We start from the raw sequence: 15,103 nt of genomic DNA, 5'->3' as shown, positions 1-15,103 counted from the left end.
TTTGCTGTAAATAGTCATTCTTGCTTCTTCATACTGTACCAACATTACATTTAACCCTACCTACCTGTTTATATTTTCACAATATACAGTTAAAACTTTGTGGACTATCTGTCACTATCTTTACAATATGTAACAGTTGTTCTGGCTATACTATGGTTTCATTATTTGCTCCTACAGTTTAAATGATGAAATAAAAAATTCTGAAACCAAAGGATGTATCTAGAATGTGGTTGCAATTGTCTGAGGTGTCTCTAAGCTTGACTAACCTGGAGAAACTGCTCCTGGAGGTAAAGGTGCTCCTTTTGGTAGAAGCAGGTGTTGTACCGAATCATTTATTCAATAGGCAAACTCTGTCTTGATGATGCTGAATCTCTGACACACCAAAGGTGACTCAAGCTCGCTAAATTTGTTAGTGTTTCAAAAGTAATTTGAAACAATTTTTTTTTTTTCAAAAGTGGCTTTTGATACCTATATATGCCTTCATGTGCCTGCAGAAGGCCTCATAGAAGTAGCTAGCATCTCTTTAGTATGTACCTCTCTCTTCTCAGGTAATAAAGAAGATGAGTTTAGGATGCCTTATCTCAGCCATCAGCAGCTTCCCGCTGGAATTCTCCCCATGGTCCCTGAGGTTGCACAAGCTGTAGGAGCCAATCAAGGACACCACACCAAAGAGTTCAGTAGGGCAGCCCCAAATCCTGCCAAGGCTACAGTAACAGCAATGATTGCTAGAGAGCTGTTGTATGGTGGTACTTCTCCTACTGCTGAGACCATATTAAAGAATAACAACTCATCAGGCCACGTACCCCACGGACCACTTACTAGGCCCTCTGAGCAGCTGGACTATCTTTCCAACGTTCAAGGAATCCAGGTAAATGTTCAGCTTTGCTGATTTCTTCCAAAGCTATCCAAACTGGTCCAAGCTGTTGTTTGTTCTAAAGCTTTTTAGTTCTGCTGGTGACTGATGTATTCTGAGGCTGCTTGTTAAGCTGAAATTCATGTAAATGCTTTACTTTGCCTATGAAATGTACTGAATTTTACAGGTTTTTTTTATTTAGTTTTCAAATGTGCATTTCTGTACTGCATCCTCAGCCTTAATTCAGTGCTACTCTGAAGTCTTGGAAGAATAAAATTGAAAGTAGCATTTTCTGAAAATTGTCATGATGTATGAACGTAATATGAACTTGAACTTGGCTGATCTGAAATCACTTTTCCTGAATAATCTTTCATATGTTAACATTTGCTGTAAGCTGTACATTTTCTTGTGTTTGGTCCCTTTAATCAGAATTGCATGTAAGTTCCTATATTAATAGGTTAAATTAGCTCAGTGGATTAAAAAGTATAATAGGAAAAATTTTAAATGCACATAGCTACGATCAGAATAAAGGTCCCAGCAATGATCATTACTACGTAGCAACTTTTATTGAGAAGGCTTGCAGAGCTCTCATGATTACTAAAAAATATTGCAAGGGAAGTCAAACTTCAAAGTAAATACTGACAGAATGATTAGAAGTAAAGTTTAGCTTCATATATGGGCAAATGATCTATAGCAATTGTGATCTATTTCCTGTACTTGAAAAGAACTAGATCCTTCTCTTTTCTTCAGGTTGAATATAAAGACTTTCCAAAAAACAACAAGAACGAGTTTGTATCTCTTATAAACTGTTCCTCTCAGCCACCACTGATCAGCCATGGAATTGGAAAGGATGTAGAATCTTGCCACGATATGGTATGATGACTTTTGCTGAAATGCTCTCTCTGTGGCCTTCAGTGAGCTAAGGGATGCAGCGGATAGACCAAGGTTTCATATTACTGCTGGATAGCAATGAATTAAATGCTGCAATTCCCTAGCTAATTTTTGTTTAGTATTTCACAGGTTGTTGAAATAATTGATTAATAATATCAGAATCTAATCTAAATAACCTTCAAAATGCTTAATATATTCTCACAGTTTTGGTCTACAAAAAATGCATTTGCTTTATCTTGATATTATTTGCATGAGCACGTATTAAAGAAAATGCATGAAAAGGAACTGTTAAAACATAACAACGTATCAGCTTATTTTCTTTAACAGAATGGGCTGATATTTCATTGGGAACTGTAATACTTGGGTTCATGTTACCAGACTTTCTGCTAGAACAGGATCCAAAACGAGGAAAAGCAATTCACCATGAGATAGCAGGAGACACTCTAAATCTGTTAAGCTCCCTTTATAAATAAGATCTTTTATTCACAGTAGCTGAAATATTTCTCTGTGAAAGAATGAGTCTTCTAGACTGTAAACTGTAAGGGACTTTGTCTATAAAACACATTACATATTGCTAACAATATGTACACAGTCTACTATAACTTGAAGAGAGTTTAGTTCTTTTGGTATCCAATGGGGACCTGAGTACTGACTGCAGACCAAAGTAATAGTTTGCAATATGTAAATACACTTAGGAAAACCTGATTTTGCTGATTTTTACTAAAAATTTTTGCACTAATCTTCTAATGGCTATAATTAGATAGAGATTTCTTTGATCTTTGTCGCTTAATTTTGACATTTTCATACCCATCTCTACATCCTTCTGTAAAGCTCCTGTAAGACTAAGCACACACGTCAGTGCAGTAAGTAGAGGGGAAAAGGGCAGCCAGTTCGGAGCTTAAACATTGTGACTGGGCCAATGTGAGAACCTTCCTCTGTTCAGATATTCAGCTTTCACTAATGCATGTGCCATAACTAACCAGGGATATTCCAAAAAGGTGCACCTGAAATTGATCTGAATAAAGTTGAAAAAAATTTTCAGTTCTCAAAGGAGGTGACTTACTTTTGCATTAGCCATGTCACATTGACTCTTCTTCTAAACAGTCACACGTGCCCTATCTGTGTCGTGTTTTTGATTCTTGTGTAACTTGTTTTCTTTTTCTGCAAAGGACTTTTTGGTTCTGTGTATTTTAATGTCCTTTATCTTAAGCTCTGTACAGTTTGAGCCATTACTGATTTACTGTCTTTTGCCTTGATGTTAATAGTACTGCTGAATTAATTTTCCCCCATTGCTAAAACAAATGCAGTGGGAATCCCCTAGCCACAGCACCATTCTATTGTTTAATGTAACAAGATGAAATTCTACACCGTTGCATTTTTTCCACCATAATTATGCATCTAAAAAAAAAAAATTACCAAAATTAGAACATTTACTTTGTTTTAAGTGAGTCCCGGTCCTGCTTTCACTAAATTAATGAAATGGACTCAGGTTGAATTGCTGAATGCTCTCTCTTTTCTTTAGGCTGCATTGAATATTTTAAAGTTGCTGTCTGAGTTGGACCAACAAACCACAGAGATGCCAAGAACGGGAAATGGACCAATGTCTGTGTGAGTGTGACCCATTGACTTTCCCTTGCATTAGTGGAAACCTCTAACCCTATGATGTTCTATAAACAAATAAAATGTGAGGGTTTTTTCCTTTGCCAGAAAAGTTAAAATGCCAAGGGCTGTTATCTTCTGCAGAAGGATGAGAGGGTAGGTTTTATGATCAAGCTCATAACTTTCATGTGTCAAATGCAAATTACTAATCAGGACCAAGCGGGTAAAATGTAATGGCTGTGATACAGAGCAATTCTGACTGCGATTTCTCTGCTTAAACTCTTTGTGTACATATATTTGTAAATAGTGTGACTTTTCAGTGTGTTTAAGTGTTACAGCTGGTCCTCTCTTTCTAGAAATCTTCGTATGTAAAATATAAACAATGTATAGGTTTCACAGCTTGCTTTCAGAAGAAACACGGAGGGGTTGCAAATTACTCCCTTTGACCAGGGGTGGAAAAAAAAAGTTTAGCCTCTCATTTAGATAATAAGCTGTCAAAATGGTGGAATTAACAAAGTGCTAATTGATTAAAAATGGAGGCCAGTTATATGGAAACAAATTGTTATATGCACCTCAAATTCTTTGTATCCGATTTAGAAGCGTCTTATTTGTGGAAATAGTGTTTTATCTCCTAAGTAACAGGTGTTTTCTCATTTGTAGATGTGTGAAACAAGAAATGGAAAGTGACCCTCTTCTCAAACCGGCTAACTCAAACACTTTGGGACAAACACTGGACAGCACTGCCTAAAAAAGGCTTTTGACTGGACCCAAACCTGAAAGCACCAGAGAAAATCAAATGCTTCCTATTAATGTAACCTAACTGTTTTAGAGTGCTACAGTCTTTACAACCTACTGTAGTGTCTAAATCATAACCGTTGCTTTCTTTTCAAACAGCGATAAATTTTTAGTTTCATTATGTTGTTTTGATTGAAATGACACTATAAATTTTTCATTTAAAAGTTTCTTAATTGTATCTAGAACAATAGCACAGTTTAGAAACTTTGTCTTCTGAGACTGACATGTTATCTGTGAACTAACTTGGGAAGATCATATCCATGTATGTGGTTATTTTGTTTTTATTGAAATAGCAAAGTTTCACTGGAAACAAATTGTGTGCCCACCATTTTAAAAAGTCCAATATTTTCGCAAATAGCTTCATTATCCAACGGTTGAATGAATTAAAACACTTTAGGAATTTTAAACTTTGTTTGATCATTTTTGGTTAATTTCTAGTTTTCTTGAGTGGGGGGTAGGGGAACTCGAATGCAACATGACTTTAAATGATCTCTGATCTATGTTTTAAGGATTGTGTGTGTAGATGGCACACAGCTCACTACATTACAGGATATGATCTCAATGTAGTGCATATAAAACTGCAGATTGATTTTCCTTGAGTGCTTTATACTGTTTAATTACATCTCCATGTAGGGCTGAAAAAAATTACCTATGTTTATATATAAACTGTGTTGCTTTTGATGTTGTGTTATTGCGCGCTGAACTGTGCGCAATAAAGTTTTTTGCATATGGTCCAGGTAAAGCACGATAGCCTTGCAAGTTAAGTACTGCTTCAGTTCATTGTTTACGCTGGAATTTTTTCTCCCCATGGAATGTAAGTAAAACGTAGTGTTTGTCACCAATAAATGGTAATACTAAATTTTTTTGGTTAATTTATTCTTGTATGCCACTACAGGGGCTGCTTTTTTATAGGATTTGTAACGCTTGTGATATAGTACGGGCAGTATTGTAAAGCTATGGAGTAACTGTACAATGGTTATCAATTACATATAAATAACTACTATTTAGTAATGTGGAGGATGTGAAAACCTGGCAAGGTCAAGGAAATTCAAAAGTAATGTGTGGGTACATTTTGTTATTTGTGCCACAGTGTGTTAGTGCAACTGTATTACTGGGAGCTTAAACTAAAGTTATGATTGTGACAAGGAACCTGGCACAACAGGTTGGTATGATTTCAAAGTTTAAGTCTCTACTTTTAAGTTTCCTTGTTTGCTTGTAATTTGAGTCATAACCTTGCCTTGCACTTAGTAATTTTTGGGGGGTAGTACTTTCAAAACAAAACAAAACTTTCCCTCTAGCAACAAAAACTGGCACCATAGACTGACACATGACAGCGTATCGTTTGGATGTGAACAACGCTCAGTGCGTACTTAACCGGTAATCTGTAGCAGCACTTCCTAATTCAGTCCGCAGTGCGTGTAGTAACTCGTGTCACAGAAAGCAGTTACTGCATATGCTGCATCTCAAAGCTAAAGGTCTGGGCCATTTTATTTGCATTATCAAAAGCAATTGGGCCACATTAACTGCATACCAAATTTTATTGAATCAAGTTGGTTTTGATCATTATAAGCGCAAAAACATTGTAAAGTTTTTTGGTTTTTTTTTTTTTGTTTTGTTTTGGGTTTTTTTACATTTGTAGAACTAAAATGCTGTACATTTAAAAATTAAAAGAAACTTGCTAGGCTGAGGCTTTGTATTGCAAATTCTTACAACTTAGAAACTACTTTCCAAACAATTTATATTGCAAAACAGATACCACATTGATAGTGGTGTAAATGGTCTCCCTGCGTTTATCCGCTGCTACTTAGGAGTCTTCTCTTTGGATGGGAGTAGAGCCTATTCTGACTATTTTGCAGCATTCATTTGTTGATAATCCTATGTTTCATATGAACCTTAATTAAGGTACTTTGCCACAGATACCTCTGTTTCAATACTCTTAAATGCATCTATCATCTTAGAGGTCCTATGTAAGAGAAGGTTCTTTTGTCAAAGACCTTGTAATCACAGCCTCGTGGTGGAAGATTTCAGGTCGCTATGTGCATTCTAGGTAAGCCAAAGTGAGTTCTAGATAAAGGTGTGTTTTTTCTAGAGCACTACAATCACTTGCTTTTTCTGTTGTCTCCTTTGTGCTTGATGCAGCAAAGGCTAGGAAGAACCTGAAGGCTTTATATGACGCTTTTGTTCAACAGAGACTAAAATGCTCTACAAAGAATACAAATGAGGTGAAGGTGAAATTCTCTGACTGCATTAGACTAGCAGGCTGGTATTGGTATAAAGCATACATTTCTGAGTACTAGGAGAGTGCTGTCTGCAAGACACCTCACCTTTTTGGATTCTTTCTTTGAACTTTTTACTTTTATTTTTGATCTTAAGAAACCTTTTGATCTTAAAAAACCTTTTGACTGCGAGGGAATGAGCTGGAGCTTCTGAATATGAATATCAGTGTACATTAGCTTGGGCTTCCTGCCACACTTTTCAGTAATGATCCCATTATAGAAAATTTAAGTATAGGGCCTGTTCCAAAATTACTTTCTCATATTCAGATCTTAATTGGTTAGGGTTGTTCTCCCACAAGCGGATTTTACCAAGCATTTTTCTCCCCATTATCTTATTTGACTCTGTTTGAATTACAATAAACGTTTTAATAAACTAATGCATTTTTTCCTATGGTTCTCCAAAAGTATTTGGCAATATGGCAGTACTAATCTGAGTGTTCCAGAATCTGCTGTACGTTTAGTAAATTGTGAAATTTTGCACTCAAAATACTCAGTTCAGGTACAGAGAACTTCCCTTTCATCACTTTCAAATGGGAGTAGGAAAACAAAGTATTTAGTCCAATCTATCAGGACTAACTATTGTGCTATCACTATCGACTGAGATAGTGATCTTGTTTCTTTTCAGAATTTACCACGTTATTATCCCAGCCTGTTAAATTATACCGCTGTTCTGCAGGTAGGGCTGCCCCTAGGCACCGCTTCAAAGTGCGGAGGAAGGAGTTCTGATCCTAAGGGGCTTCCACTCCTGATTTAGTAACGTGTAACTGAGGGCGATTCCTGAGGACGCAGGTCACTGGGGGACAGGAGATGTGACTTGGCAGAACGAGTCACCGAATTTCGGTGCATTCCAGTCTTGTTCATTTGGACCTTTTTTAATGCCTGCCCATCCTACTTCCAAATGTGGAGCATACAGGCTCAAAGTAGCTGAGGAGTTTGGAAACCAGATTCTGGAAATACTTATGTTCGTTTTCCAGTAGTTCAGCTTGTAAATAAGATCAGCAGAGACCACACAGTGTAGGCAACACATTTTCCTTCAGCAAAGAAAATGTCTTGTTTGCCTGTACTCCCTCACATGTCTAGACTTTGACAGACTCCAGTCTTCTTCACGTTGTTATTTTCTGGTGTTGCAAAGAAAGCACTCATTACTGCTTCCTCAAATTTCAAAGCCTTAAGCCAGCGTCTGAATTCTAGCAGCTTTTGCATTGCTTTCCTTCAAGCCTTTTCTTATTCTTAAAAGCATACAGCTGCGCTTAATAGGGGCTCCTGTCAAAAGAATGATACTGGGCCACTGTTCTTTGAAGAGGTGCAGTCAAATGCCTCGTTTCAATGCCCCGTGTGAGAACCTGAAAAGTGGCTTTGTAGATGTGTTGCATATGAAACCTGACCAATGAAGCCTTTTCCAGTGCTGCTTAAAGACTGCTGCTCAAGTCTCCTATTTTAAGTAACAAGTTGCAGTCTGAAGTTGGTGTAAGGAAGGAACGTAGTCCACGTTCATCGAGGGATTTTGGAGCATTATCTGCTTGCTTGAATGGGTCAGTTTGCTATCCTTGAGACAAAAAACTGCATCATGTGAAAGTTAAAGGGGAATAGTGAAAATTGGTCAGGGAATTTTTTTAAAGCAGAATATTTTATTTATAGTAGGAAGTCCTGACTCCCCAAAGGAAGAAACATGACTTTTCATGATCCATCATTTTTGGATTCAGGACGGAGGTCTTAAAGAAAAGAAGGATTTGTGCAAAAGTTATTTTTGGGAATGCTAACCTGTAGGATAGCTAAAATGTGCCTACAGAATGAGAAGCAGCCTGGATTCACTGTGATACTGGTTTGTTCCATAACATTAAAATACATTCCCATAACTTGGTGTTGTTGTTTTATTTTAGGATATAGACAGCTGATATTTCCTTAGGATAAATCCTATCTGAAAGGACTCAGTTGAGGAATCTAGAGTCAGCAGGGTGGTTACTCTTGTTCTCAATTCTCTGGCCAAATTTTAGTACCATACATCAGAGTTAAACGTGGCTGTACTTGGAGTTCCACTGCAATTATTGTGTTACGTAAGGATCAAACCAAAATTCTGTTCTAACCCACTGATCAAAGTTAAAAATAGTTTTATTCTGTCCTAACGTATAAAGACAAATGCTGGAGGTTCCACAAGTGCCTAACTGCAGGAAGGCATAGGATGTGTGTATACCACTTCACTAATCTTCCTGTTCTGTGAAGCAACCACATAATTGTTTGCTGCTTTTATTTTGGAAGTCTGCAGGTAGAAACCAAGAGAATAGGTGTGAATCAGTGTAATACCTTCCTTAAGGTCTTCTATATTTAAGTGATTTTATTTAGACGAAGACTCTGTTCAAGCTCAGACCAAGAAATGCTGCTCCAGAGGTGGTTACAAATTTGAAAATACTCAACTTCATCTCTGTGTCTGTGACATGCTGTGTTCTTCCCTTTATCTGCTGATTGGACGCGTACATTTATTTAATACCCAGGAACTTCTGAGCAAGAACCTGAACATCCCATGGAAGGAGGCTGGGAAAAAAAATTAAGTTGTTAGAGCAAATTAAAATCTCTAGGGTAGTCATTTAATCTCTGGATTAGAACTGAATAAAAGCATACAGACGGCGAATAATACTTATCCAAGAGTGTATTTTATTCTCCGACAAAACAAATTATTTTGTATACCACTAGCAGTATCCTAATGGAACAAAATTGTATTTTATTAGAAATGAAGAAATTACAGTGTTTTTAAACTTTACTAACCTGCTAATAGAGGATGGTTTAGATGTTAAATGTCCCATGTTAATGATGTAGAAAATATCCTTCACAGAGTATGCTTTCAATACTTTAATCCTCTGCTACCATTCTTTCATTTATCTTTACTATTTTCAACCAAAAGATAGTCTTTTATGTTTAAATGCTGCTTCCCCCCCCCCCCCCCCCCCCCCAGGGAGATTAGTGCTCCCAAAGAAGGCAATTCCAGCGCTGTGTTAAGGGACAAAACCTCTGACATGTTTCACGTCAAAGTCCAAATGCAAAATCTGTTTGGGGACAACTGGGCGCCTCTACAGACACTAACCCCTATTCCCCATTTTATCATGGGTGCAATCTCCCAAATTGCTGTTCTACCATTTTAAAGCCACAACCAAGTACATCACGGTAGGGATATATATTGTGGTCTGATTGCGAAGTATTGCGTTCATTGTTGTCTTCACACAGTAGCTTGGTTGTAACAGAGACGACTGTTTAGCTCTTGCCTAGAAAAAACAATTGGGAAAGGAAGGCACCACTGGAAAAATAAATCCATCTGCAGTTAGTTGTAAATATGATTCAGTATAGTTGTCCTACAAACCGCCACTGCATTTGCATAAAAAGTTTGTAAATTCCCTTTAAAGCTTGTTAAGTAGATACAGAGGAGCTTATGTATTAAAATGTTGAGCCACCAAGTTATTTTAATTACTAAAGTGGATAAAAACTTGGGGACAATGTGCTACTTCAAACTCACAAAGGCTAAATACATATAAATAATTGTCTCTTTTAAGCATTCTTAGCAATAACTCTGTTGTGCTTTCTCTGGTACTGTACTAACTTCACAGGTAACTGGTGTTTTCAGTGAGTGTTTTAACTTCTTGTATTTCCATATGCTAAAGGGCTGATGTAGAAATACAATGCTGACTTTTATTTAAAAGAGAAAAGGTTATTTAAGAGCTTTTACTGTCTAACCCCTCCCCATTCTGCTGGCCCATAATTGCATGCAGATAGGGAAGATGTACCTAGATTAAAGTGATACTTAAGCTGGGTCAAATGCAGACTCTTGTTCATCAGTCAGCTGGATAGATCTTCATTGATTTTAATGGCCTTCCGCCACATGCTGAACGTGGTGCATTTTTGTTTAGGCTGGACATTAAACAGAGCTAATCCCACTTCAAACAAGCACGTGACAAGTGTTCAAGCCGTGAACAAGCTTGCACATATTGCATCTCCAAGCACTTGAGCCCATCGGGGCTACCCAGGAAGGGGATGAACCTTGTTCATAGAGGGATGTTTCCAAATTCCTTGTGAATGCTGCCATTTCTTCCCATTTTCTTGTCTGTATTTTTTGTTGGCACTTTCTTTTGGGAAGCTGTTTTAGCCTTTAGCTATGTGCACGCTCATCCCTCCCTTCCTACTAGTGGTTTTACTTCTTAAAGAGGCTTACTCTTCCCCTCCCCTTCTCCCCATGAATCCCTACTCCCTGAAGAGTAACATCTCTTAAAGCAGGCTTTAAGATGATCTGTGATGGACAGATTCCTGCATCTGTGAAGCATATGGAATATCTTTCCTTTCCTTAGAGAGAGACGCATTTCAACAAAATGTTCCATGAGGTGCTCTTCCGAACTGGGGAAAAAGCCAGACAGAGCTGTACTCGCACTCAGGGCTGCGTGGGGTCCTGTGCTCTTCACCTGACTACCCTGGAGTGTGTCATCCTCAGTGCAAAAACGGTGCAGTTGACAGACGGCTCCAGGTACCGCTCTGAAAACAGGTCAGCTTCTAGGAGATGCATTTTCTCTTCGTCCTGAGAGAAGAGACCTCCTGATTCCAGGAAGCCACTAGCAAGGCTTGTGGTGCCTTCCTGAGTGTAGCTAATAAAACACTGTTTAGATGAACTAAACTACTGTTTATCTGCTGAACCAAAGCATTTCCATCTGAGTTAAACTGAAAAGGAAAAGTCTTGTAATGTGTTTGAGTTCCTGCACATGTTCAACATTGCAGTTGAAAGGCTTGTCCCATGTAAATGGCCTAAGAACATTTGGTTATTTTTGCAAAATAAAGAAGGATGTAAACATTTCTAAAGTCACTTTTATGTTAACGCCATATTGGTCTACAATTTCCTTTGTTCTTTTTGCTCCATCTCTTTCTGACAGAGTTGTGTCTTTCATCAATGTCTATGTAAAATTCATTTGCTAATAATCAAAGAGTAATCTGTAAGCCACGAAAGCTCCCTTCTCCCTCCAGAAATGTTTTTTGTAGAGTCTAGCCAATAATTTTGCAAAATTTTACTGGTGTCATGCAGCATTACAAATTGCTATATCCTCAGTGCAAAGCTGTTAAGGCAGCTGCTCGTCTAACAGGCATTTATTGTTTCCACGTTTTAAATGGTTTATCTGAGTTTGGAAAAACCGGTAAAACATTTTGATCAATTTTAAGGCTAAAGCTGAACAGATGCATAAAATCAGCAAAGGACCCAGTCCTGCAAGGTGGAGTGCTCTGGCTCACACTAAGACTCGCTGCAATGGTCATACCCTGAAAACCTGCAGCATCTCTAGGGAAGATTTGTTTTCATTAGAAAATGAATGTTGGGATCTCTCCGTAAGAGCGCTTTGTGCCCCTGGTGATCCACCTCTAAACCTGCTCCTGCAAACAGGCCCGAAGTTCCTGCTACAGTCACAACGTAGCTGTGATGCATTTCTGTCATTTTTGGAAGGAAACCCTTAACAGTCTGTAGGAAAAAAAAAAAAAAAAGAACTTCATTTATGTGCAAATATAAAATCTGAATAATGGTAAATCTGAATACATCTCCCTGTTGGGTCTCTTTTGCTGAAACTCAGCTGGGTCATTCACAGCCTTCATTTGTTTCTAGTTTTAGCTGCAGGCTAGAAAAATTCTGGCTCCACAACTAAACTATGGCAGTTTCTCTTACTGCCCTTTAATCCATTCTGTGAATTTTGTGTTTGGAATTTTTCATATTCCAGAAGACCCGTGTATGGTTTGGCAGATGCTCGCAAAGATTTTTTTCAATACCTTCTGAGTGTGCTGCCTGTTTTAATTTGATTACCATACTGCTCCACAGTAAAGTTGCTGACCCAACAGTTCAAGGAGATCTTTTCATGTCTTTCTTAATGCATACCTTTTTTTTTTTAAATTCTATTACAAAATTTTATGCTGGAAAATTATTATATGTATTAGAAATTTCCACCATACTGGAGGCACCTGGTGCTGGGTTTTCAGTTTAGGTTATTATGCCAAGAAGTCAGAGGTTGCATCCCAATTAAAGTTTGGATTTCTTCATATTCAGCTCTGATTTTAAAAAAATCCTGAACATAACAATGTAGCAGTTGGATGCTGGCAAGTGAAATATTTAATCATCCCATGAGACTAAGAAGGTCTGGTTTAGCAATTCAGAAGCATTTCTTCTTTCATCAAGTTTCCCCTTCCTTGGGCACGAAAGAAAAGAATGATTCTGTGCTAGCACTCAGTGTGGGCATTTGGAAGAAGCTGAAAACACGTCCCGTAAAGGCTGGCATATAATACAAAAGCATTCTTCAGAAGTTGTGGTACTGTTAAAGAAGTGCATGTGACTAACTGCCTTTTAATCTCTTACCTTAGCTTTGGCCACTCGTGTAAGGTTAGACAGAGTAGCTGCTCCTGCATGACTCATGCAAGAGCAAACATAGGGACACAAGCCTGGAGAGGCCCAGCCCAGCACGCTGTTGCCTGCACCCTGTGCAAGAAAAGCGAGTAGCTGTCCTGTGGGCGATGTGTGTCCTGCCCCACGGAAGAGGTCCCTCTGCAAGTGGAAAAAAAAAGAGAATTGGGACGTGAGCATGTTCTGACTTTTGCCACCTCTTGAGGAACTTCCTCAGTTCAATCAGTCTTGCTACTTTGAGCCCTGACTGAGTTGAAGAACTCATTAGCTAAAGAGATTTTCAACATTATTCTGCCAAGGAGAATAAAACCCACTGAAATTAAATAAATTCGATACTAAGCTCTGCTGCAGCTGTTTAACATCCCAGACTTCCCCATTTTTCCTTCCTTGCCAAGCTAGGCAACACAAATCACATTTACAGTTGTACATGTGACATGGGTTTGCAATGTAACAAGATTGGTTTTCCCTGTAATCCTCTTAAAATGTCCTTCCTTTGATTGTCTTTTCATCTTTCGGTGTTCTGGAACTTGGATTAATGGGATTCAGTTGTATTCCACAAGTCCTGTTTGATAAGCTGCTTTCAAGAATTAGTTGTCTACAAACACATTTAATTAGGAAAAAGCATTTTGATGGTAGCTGAATTATGCAGTGTTATGCCAAACACACTATAAGGCCTATATACGTACTTGCAGTATGTCTGTCTGTAGATACTACTAGACAAGGAGGTGAATAAAACAAGATAGGCTTACTCATCTCAGAGTGTCTAAAATATCTCATGTGGCTTCTCTAGGCAGATTTGCAGAGCCTTGGCTGTATGTCTGCAAACTAGATGAAAAATTGACCTCGTGCCTTTTCTTGTTCTCATCACATTCAAGCACCATCCTTGAACTACCCCTTCCACTGGTCCCACAGCACGCATTCACCTTGCGATCAGCTTGATCTGGTCCCCGTGTCACTGAATCCCTTTAGTTAGTGGAAGCTTGATACCAGAGTAACAGCCGGTTTGCTGAAGCACTGATGTGACAAGTCACACAATGCTAACACTTCACACAACTCAGAGAGAGTGACTGAACAGCTCTGCCTGGTGCCTTGGCATAACCAGTGTGTGTTTTACAAACAGAAAAACCCAAAGCATAGAGCAATTACATGATTTTGAGGTAGTCTAGACCAGCTGCTCATTGCAGAACTCAGGGTTTTTCAACTTAGCCCAAAAGACCACCCTGCTGATGTAAAACTAGCGTATGGCTTCGTGCCTTTCCCTGCCTGTCCCCCTGCCTCTTTGTTTCCATTTCAACCCCATCTCTTTAGTTGGGTCTTATTCTAGCGACAAAAGTTTCTACCTTCCCCAGGAGGTGCTGGGAGAGGGCGGTCATGGCTGCGGAACATTTCTGAATCATACGGTGGCACCCCCTGCTATACAGCGACCACCGGTGAGGGATGAAACGCTGTGCTTGGCTGACCTTTCTGAACATGAATAGATGCACACACTCCGTGCAAGTGTGGGACACTGAAAATACCTTCAATGTGTATTCAAGGGTGTCATGTGGCAGGTCTCCACCAGATACGGATGACTGGATTCCCACCCCATTTCCAAGGTGAATTTATAGCTATGAAATCACCCCACACAGCAGTGCTTGGGTTACAAGCCAGGGTGTTCTCATTCAAGACACGTTTGCTCTCTATTCCATTCTTCACGTTACTCAGTGGCAAACTAATGCAACATAATTTGCTGGCCTACGGCCACATAAAAGCAAAATAACTATTACTGCAATGTGTTCCCCAAACTGCGGTAGGCATCCCCCCAGTGACACAAACCTGAGCTGAAGCCCGAGCGGGGAGAAATACAGCGGGGTAAGCGGGCAGTCCTTGAATTAACTGTCAGGGGGCTCCTGCTCTGGATTAAGGTTGGATCACACACGTGATGTTGCCACTGCATTTGCACATGCCTTTGGACAAGTCACTAAACATCTCTCAACCCGTTTTTTTTTTCTTTATAAGACGAAAATAAAGAGAAAATTAAATTTCCACAGCCATACTCGCCCATCCCGGCAAAGCACGTTAGCGTAGCCCGGGCCGCACGCAGCACTTGCCCGGTTTCAACCTCCGGCCCTCCCCTGCAGCGTGACATACCGCGCGTACCCACACCTACACCGCGATCCGAGGCCGCCCCGCGGTGCCGGAGCCGGGCGGGAGGCCTGCAGCCGCCGGCCCACGGGCACGCCGCGGGGCTCACCTCCGAGCGCGGGGGCGGGCGAACCGCCTGCGCCCCCCCGCCGCGCCCGCCTT

The 15,103-nt window shown here is 39.5% G+C and overlaps 1 protein-coding gene and 1 long non-coding RNA gene across 11 annotated transcripts in view; one reads left to right on the top strand and one right to left on the bottom strand.

Moving 5' to 3' along the window:
• Positions 1-4,997, top strand: part of STAU1 (staufen double-stranded RNA binding protein 1) — a 33,401-nt gene extending 28,404 nt beyond the window's left edge. For 7 of the 10 annotated variants that reach the window (XM_075166377.1, XM_075166378.1, XM_075166376.1 and 4 more), the window contains 4 exons: positions 549-868; positions 1,604-1,726; positions 3,267-3,352; positions 4,004-4,997. In XM_075166377.1, coding sequence (XP_075022478.1) covers positions 549-868; positions 1,604-1,726; positions 3,267-3,352; positions 4,004-4,091 — 617 coding nt within the window. In that variant the 3' untranslated portion in view covers positions 4,092-4,997. Of the gene's footprint in view, positions 1-548; positions 869-1,603; positions 1,727-3,266; positions 3,353-3,451; positions 3,500-4,003 lie in introns of all 10 variants that reach the window. The other 3 variants (XM_075166380.1, XM_075166379.1, XM_075166383.1) reach the window with 2 other exon arrangements.
• A 3,729-nt stretch (positions 4,998-8,726) lies between these two features.
• LOC142089655 (uncharacterized) lies at positions 8,727-14,868 on the bottom strand. The gene is made up of 3 exons (XR_012676244.1): positions 14,633-14,868; positions 12,773-12,958; positions 8,727-11,890 (listed from the first exon to the last, which is right to left on the bottom strand). It is a non-coding gene; the product is annotated as an uncharacterized LOC142089655 (long non-coding RNA).
• Between the last annotated feature and the right edge of the window lie 235 nt (positions 14,869-15,103).

This window comes from Calonectris borealis, chromosome 17 (genome assembly GCF_964195595.1).
Source record: "Calonectris borealis chromosome 17, bCalBor7.hap1.2, whole genome shotgun sequence".
Taxonomy (NCBI): Eukaryota; Metazoa; Chordata; class Aves; order Procellariiformes; family Procellariidae; genus Calonectris; species Calonectris borealis.
The sequence above is the reverse complement of the archived record's forward strand: the minus strand, read 5'-3'. Positions and strand labels throughout refer to the sequence as shown.